This window comes from Bufo bufo, chromosome 4 (assembly GCF_905171765.1).
Source record: "Bufo bufo chromosome 4, aBufBuf1.1, whole genome shotgun sequence".
Lineage (NCBI taxonomy): Eukaryota > Metazoa > Chordata > Amphibia > Anura > Bufonidae > Bufo > Bufo bufo.
The window spans coordinates 121,998,829-122,006,190 of NC_053392.1; the positions used below are offsets into that span (position 1 = coordinate 121,998,829).

The 7,362-nt window shown below is 47.1% G+C and overlaps 1 protein-coding gene across 1 annotated transcript; it reads left to right on the forward strand.

The window, feature by feature from the left end:
* Positions 1-485: 485 nt before the first annotated feature.
* MRPL44 (mitochondrial ribosomal protein L44) lies at positions 486-5,406 on the forward strand. The gene is made up of 4 exons (XM_040427814.1): positions 486-753; positions 2,922-3,390; positions 3,476-3,654; positions 5,018-5,406. Exons 1-4 carry the CDS (start codon positions 605-607, stop codon positions 5,187-5,189), a joined length of 969 nt encoding a protein of 322 aa, XP_040283748.1. The 5' UTR covers positions 486-604; the 3' UTR covers positions 5,190-5,406.
* Positions 5,407-7,362: the final 1,956 nt, after the last annotated feature.

Genomic DNA, 7,362 nt, shown 5'->3' on the forward strand with positions numbered 1-7,362 from the left:
TTTTTTTTCTTTCTAAACTTTGTGAACTTTTTCTGCCATTTTCATGTGAAAAAAACAGCAAAAGCTTCAACGTGCCGCACCCGAGACCCGCCCAGAATGAACACATACCAGTACCAAAAACACGTTCTGGAGCTTGCGTTTTTACCTCCAAAATGCACCAAAAACTGAAGGTGCAAAGAAAAAAAAAAAAAAAGCCACTAAAACCCCAAAAGTGCTAGACAATGCCTCCTTTAGTTCTTTTGTTACGATATTCCTGCCAATAAAATAAATAAAACAGTTGAGCCCTGATAAAACTGTGGGCAGTGTGAACAGAGCCTGAAGGACACATTTCTGCCATACACTGCACACATTTGGCAGCCTGGATGATTTCGTATTACTTCACATAAAACACCTTGCAATTATTACAGGAGGTCACGATGTGGGAATAGACGCCGCAGAACACACATGTGGGCAGTGCCAGAGGCCGGGGCACACTGCGCAGCACGGAACTGTTTCACACTGGCCCGTTTTCTGAGGGGAAGTGTGTACCGTTGCAGCGCTCCCCCGTCCGCGCAGTCACAAGGTCCCCGTGTGCAGGAGCCGTCAGCAGTCACCTCGCTGGATCATGTCCTTGCTGCTGCTGGGCCTCCGCTCTGTGGCGGTCACGGGGCTCCGCTGTCCGCCGGTGCGGGGGAAGAAGCGCTGGCTGCGGCCATATCTCCGGTTCTTAGAGAAGAAGGCGGCGCTGGAGGGTGCCCCCAAACCGGCGCCAAGGTGAGGCCATGTATACATGAGCAGGGCTTCCCAGGTAGACAACTAGTGACCATTACAGATCTACTATGGTTTCAGGCTGCTGAGAGGTAGGTCTGGCCTTAGAACCAGTTATTCTCTATCCACTGTATAGGGATTGGTGGGGGCCGATCGATTACGAGAAGAGGGGTCCATTGCCCCTCAAATGGATAAACCGGTGGGACTGGCGCAGCGCTCCGCTACTTCTAGGAGCATGCTCGACCATCGCTCACGTCACACGGGGGACCCCTGACTCCATAACCTGTTTGAACCAGAATACCCTTTTAACTCCTTAATTCCCAGTCCCGAAAAGCGCCATTATTTTTTTTTTTCCGTTCTTGCCTCTCTGCATTTCAGCAGTCGTAATTTTTTTATTTTTCCCCTGACGTGGCTTTGGGAGGCCTTGTTTTATGCGGGAGCAATGTTATTATTTTTGGCGTTGTTTGGGAGTACGTATAAATTACATTGTTCTATATATTGCTGCGGAAATTAGTTCACTCTTTATTTCACATCAAATAACCTGCTAATTAAATTATTCAGGTTATTAGGGTACTTTCACACTAGCGGTATTGAGATCCATCACAGGGGCTCAGTATCGGGAAAAAATTCTGTTTTATCCTAATGCATTCTGAATGGAGAGCAATCCGTTCAGGATGTCTTCAGTTCAGTCCCTCTTACTTTTTTTGGCCGGAGAAAATACCGCAGTATGCTACAGTTTTCTCTCCGGCCAAAAATCCTGAATACTTGCCGGAATGCCGGATCCGACATTAATTTCCATTGAAATGCATTAATGCCGAATCCGGCCCCAAGTGTTCCAGCAAAATGGATGCGGTCTGCGCATGCGCAGACTTTTAAAAATGAGAAAAATAAATAAATACCGGATCCGTTTTTCCAGATGACAACCAGAAAGACGGATCCGGTATGGCAATGCATTTGTGAGACATGATCTGCATCCGGATCTGTCTCACAAATGCATCCGTTTGCGTCCGGATTCCTCTGCCGCAAGTGTGAAAGTACCTTTACAGTCATGCAGATACCCAATATGTTCATTCATTTTTTTTAATGTGTGCGACATAAAATGTATTTGACAGTTAATAATGGACATGTATGACATGGGTCTGTCCTAACAGCAGGCTTAGTGTCAGACAGCCTTGGGGTCCTTCATAGGCCCTCAGGGCTGACTGCGGATCGCTTCCCATCAGGGCACTGTGAAATGAAACTCTGTTACAAGATTGGGGGGGGTCCCCTTTGATGATGCTGTGGCATGGTCCAAGCTCAAAGCGTTAATAGCCGTGATCGGAACTAAAGTGGAGCCTGAGAATACAGGACCGAGAGCGGCTTCTCAGCTCTGGAGTGCACCGACCGCCATTAAACCCTCCTCAACAGCAGCAACGCCAAAAGATGTCGCTGCAGAGAACTGGGCGGGTGTTGTTAAGGAAACGGTTGGCATATGGACTTCATAGCAAGTGATCTGCTTAGGAGACCCTCTCCCTCTATGGCACCTAGCTCACCTATGTGTGACATGGTTGGCCATTCACTTGCCATTAAAAGGATTTTTCTGGAGTTCAATATCGGTGGCCTGTCCTCAGGATAGATCGGTATCAGATTGGTGGGGATCTGATTCCCAGCACCCCCACTTATCAGCTGTTTAAAGAGGCAGTGGCGCTACGGTGACCACTGCCGTCCCTTCCTAGGCCAGTGATGTCACGTTCATTGGTCACATGGCCTCGGCGCAGCCCAACCTCATTCAAGTGATCGGGCCTGGGTAGCAATATACAATGTACGGACCTGTGGTATGCTGTGGATCTCACAGAAGCGCGGTGGCCTCTTCATCCGAAGCATAGTGAGTATTGTGCATGGGTCCCATGAATTAGAATAGAACTCATAATACCTGCTGGGTGCCAAGTAATTCCTCACCCAACATGCAGCCAGGAGAGTGTGCCAGCACAACCCCCTTTGATCACCAGGGATACTGTGTTATGTGCAAAGCAAAGCGGCATGACACAGGGAGGCAACGAAAGAAGTCCTGCACCGCCACTTCATGCTCTGCACTAGGCATACCGCCTTCATTTAAAGTGAATAAAGTCTTGTACCCTGAACAATATCGCATGATGTAACTCTGAGACTCCTGCTTTTCTCTTCTACCTCTGCAGGTCACAGCAGCCAAACTTTGATTACCATGCAGAGATAGTGGCATTCTCCAAGCGCCTTAATGAGACCTTCTCTGTTCAGCTCCTAAAGACTGCATTTGTGAACCGTTCCTATCTGGTGGAGGAGGAGAGAAAGCGGCGGGACCTGGGTTTGGACTATGAAACTGCTGCTTTAAATCTACAAGACAACCAGAAGCTTGCAGAAGAGGGGTCAGAGTTTACAATGTCCTATCTCAGCAGTACTCTACAAAACGCCTTTCCAAGTCTACCTGGAGCTGGTCAGAAGGCCTTGGTGGACTATCTCACCAGCCAGCAGGTTATGTGTCATGTAGCCCAAAATCTTTCTGTAGAAGATCTGACATTGAGTTCAGAGTGCCCCTTATCTCCTGACACCTTACAGAAGACCTTCCTGGCAGTGGTTGGAGCTCTGTTGGAAAGTTCTGGCCCTGAAAAAACGGGGCACTTTCTCCAAGTAAGTATTGACCTGGTGATGTCAAGTCTAGTCGATTTCTAGATATTCCATAACAAAGTTTTTTGTTTTTTTTCCCACCTTCCAGGATTTCCTCATTTCTCAGATGATCGGGAAGGACTTGTTTGACCTCTGGTCTGTAATTGACCCTATGACTTTACTCGTTGAGCAGTTGTCCCAAAGAAACATTCCTCTTCCTGAGCCCAGGATCACAAGACAGTCTGGAGCCAGTACTGTACTACCTGTGTACTTTGTAGGACTTTACTGGTAAGTACTATATAATCTCTGTTCTGCTAAATTTTAGGTGAAATATATATTGGAGGCAAATGTGTGCCCCAAGTAGATGGGTCTGGTGCATGTGCTGAAGGGGAGTGTGACCAGAGCTTTATTAAGCATCATGGTGAAACTGGAAGATTGCATAGAGACCCCCATGTGGAAACTAGTGTTATCTTCTCATGGAATTCATTTAAAGGGGTTTTCACATCTCGACATTTGTGGCATATGGTTAGGATATGCTACAAATGTCTGATGGGTGCATGTCCCACCTCTATCCAGATCGGTGCCCGCAAAAGTGACAAAGGGCACAGTATGCATGTGCAGCGTCCTCTCCACTCACCTCTGAGACTTGTGAAATTAGCTGAGCCAGTGCTTGGCTATTTCAGGATCTCCCATAGCGCTGAACAGAGGGTGGCCTTGCTCTCCCTTCACTTCGGGGGCTGTTCTGCAGATAGAAGCGGGTTCCAGAAGTGGGACCCACACCTCTCAGACCTAGCGGAAAAAAAACTTAAATGCATCTCTCCAAAGAACCTAACATGGTTGTCCTTGAGCCGAAACGTAACATGATCTGATTTAAAGACCATCTCCACCTTTGCAACCTTTGTCATTACCCCAGTGCACTTTAATTAAAAAAGAAACAACTATCCAAATAGATTCCTACTGTTTCTTGTCTCCTGTACAGAACTGCTTGCTCTCCATTCATAGAATCTACATATTTGTACTCTTATTTTTTTTTTATATGGGAGCTGAATTTGCAGGGTGCAGTCACTAGATGCCAAGCAAGATAGCACTGCTGCATTCACCCCTTAGATGCTGCAGTCAGTAGCATGGGGAGCACTGGATTACAATGGCAGCATGAGGGCCTTAAAAAAAGCTCCCATGGCTATATGCCTAATTGCCTGTCTTTTTTTTTTTTTTTTACTGACAGGCAATAATGCTTCGATAGACTGAATGTACCAAAGCATTATAGAAACAAAGTCCCCTAGTGGGACTAAATAAAAAAATAAAAAAAATAAAACCATTGTTAATTGCAATAAAAAGCGATTTTATTTTGGTAGTAAAATAATATAAACTTGAACTATAGCAAAATGTAAAACAGAAAAACAATGGTGAGATTACAGCTTTTTTAATCACCACGAGAAAAGTGAAATCAATATGTTATATGTATCCCGATATGTTGCTACTGAAAAATACAGCTCAGCCACACAAAAACAAGCCCTCATACAGCTATTTTGACTGAAAAATAAAAACGTTATAGCTTTCTGAATGCAGAGTTTGAATGTCTCCTAATATAAGCTGGATGTATCCGCTGTGTATGACACTAAATCTTTCTTGTTCTATGTTTTTCCAACAGTGATAAGAAGCTGATTGCTGAAGGCCCGGGTGAGACGGTCATCGCTGCGGAGGAGGAGGCAGCCCGCGTGGCCCTGAGAAAGATGTTTGGATTTTCAGAAAACAGACGTCCTTGGGATTATTCTCCATCCAGACAGGATATCAGTGATAGGAAGGCCATACACACATCGTAACTGTCACACCTACCATGTGAATGGACTTTCTGGACTGTCAGAGCTGAGCATATAAATCTAGTCATAAGTGGAGTGAATATTTCCACAGATGTGTTGTCCCCTCCTCCTCCTCCTCTCAGATATGTAGACAGTGGACTCTTATGCACCATCTTGAATACACGGACATTTGCTGCAGGATTTTCACAGAATTTTTCTTTATTAAAATGTTGATAATGTCTGCTTTATATTAATATTATTATTATTATTATTATTATCCACTTACCGCTAAGCTAACGCCGAAAGGCGTCATCTCTGTGGCGCTCCCAGGCTACGCTAACGCCGATTGGCGTCATCTCGCGTGAGCCGAGATTTCCTGTGAACGCGCGCACACAGGCACGGAAGGTAAGAGAGTGGATCTCCAGCCTGCCAGCGGCGATCGTTCGCTGGCAGGCTGGAGATGTGATTTTTTTAACCCCTAACAGGTATATTAGACGCTGTTTTGATAACAGCGTCTAATATACCTGCTACCTGGTCCTCTGGTGGTCCCCTTTGTTTGGATCGACCACCACAGGACACAGGTAGCTCAGTAATATGTTGCACCAAGCACCACTACACTACACCCCCCCCCCCCTGTCACTTATTAACCCCTTATTCACCCTTGATCACCCCATATAGACTCCCTGATCACCCCCCTGTCATTGATCACCCCCCTGTAAAGCTCCATTCAGATGTCCGCATGATTTTTACGGATCCACTGATAGATGGATCGGATCCGCAAAACGCATACGGACGTCTGAATGGAGCCTTACAGGGGCGTGATCAATGACTGTGGTGATCACCCCATATAGACTCCCTGATCACCCCCCTGTCATTGATCACCCCCCTGTAAAGCTCCATTCAGATGTCCGCATGATTTTTACGGATCCACTGATAGATGGATCGGATCCGCAAAACGCATACGGACGTCTGAATGGAGCTTTACAGGGGCGTGATCAATGACTGTGGTGATCACCCCATATAGACTCCCTGATCACCCCCTGTCATTGATCACCCCCCTGTAAAGCTCCTTTCAGATGTCCGCATGATTTTTACGGATCCACTGATAGATGGATCGGATCCGCAAAACGCATACGGACGTCTGAATGGAGCCTTACAGGGGCGTGATCAATGACTGGTGATCACCCCATATAGACTCCCTGATCACCCCCCCTGTCATTGATTACCCCCCCTGTCATTGATTACCCCCCCTGTCATTGATTACCCCCCCTGTCATTGATTACCCCCCCTGTCATTGATTACCCCCCTGTCATTGATTACCCCCCTGTCATTGATTACCCCCCTGTCATTGATTACCCCCCCTGTCATTGATTACCCCCCCCTGTCATTGATTACCCCCCCTGTCATTGATTACCCCCCCTGTCATTGATTACCCCCCCTGTCATTGATTACCCCCCCTGTCATTGATTACCCCCCCTGTCATTGATTACCCCCCCTGTCATTGATTACCCCCCCTGTCATTGATTACCCCCCCTGTCATTGATTACCCCCCCTGTCATTGATTACCCCCCCTGTCATTGATTACCCCCCCTGTCATTGATTACCCCCCCTGTCATTGATTACCCCCCCTGTCATTGATTACCCCCCCTGTCATTGATTACCCCCCCTGTCATTGATTACCCCCCCTGTCATTGATTACCCCCCCTGTCATTGATTACCCCCCCTGTCATTGATTACCCCCCTGTCATTGATTACCCCCCTGTCATTGATTACCCCCCTGTCATTGATCACCCCCCTGTCATTGATCACCCCCCTGTAAAGCTCCATTCAGACGTCCGCATGATTTTTACGGATCCACTGATAGATGGATCGGATCCGCAAAACACATACAGGCGTCTCCCTGGAGCCTTCCAGGGGGGGTGATCACCCCATATAGACTCCCTGATCACCCCCCTGTCATTGATCACCCCCCCTGTCAGGCTGCATTCCGATGTCCGTATGATTTTTACGGATACATGGAACGGATACATGGATCGGATCCGCAAAACACATACGAACATCTGAATGGAGCCTTACAGGGGGGTGATCAATGACAGGGGGGTGATCACCCCATATAGACTCCCTGATCACCCCCCTGTCATTGATCACCCCCTGTCATTGATCACCCCTCTGTAAGGCTCCATTCAGAATTTTTTTT

Coding starts and splice junctions, on each gene's coding strand:
- MRPL44 (XM_040427814.1), top strand. CDS start 605: ATGTCCTTGCTGCTGCTGGGCCTCCGCTCTGTGGCGGTCACGGGGCTC. Junction 754..2,921: donor GCCCCCAAACCGGCGCCAAG/GTGAGGCCATGT, acceptor CTACCTCTGCAG/GTCACAGCAGCCAAACTTTG. Junction 3,391..3,475: donor AAACGGGGCACTTTCTCCAA/GTAAGTATTGAC, acceptor CCCACCTTCCAG/GATTTCCTCATTTCTCAGAT.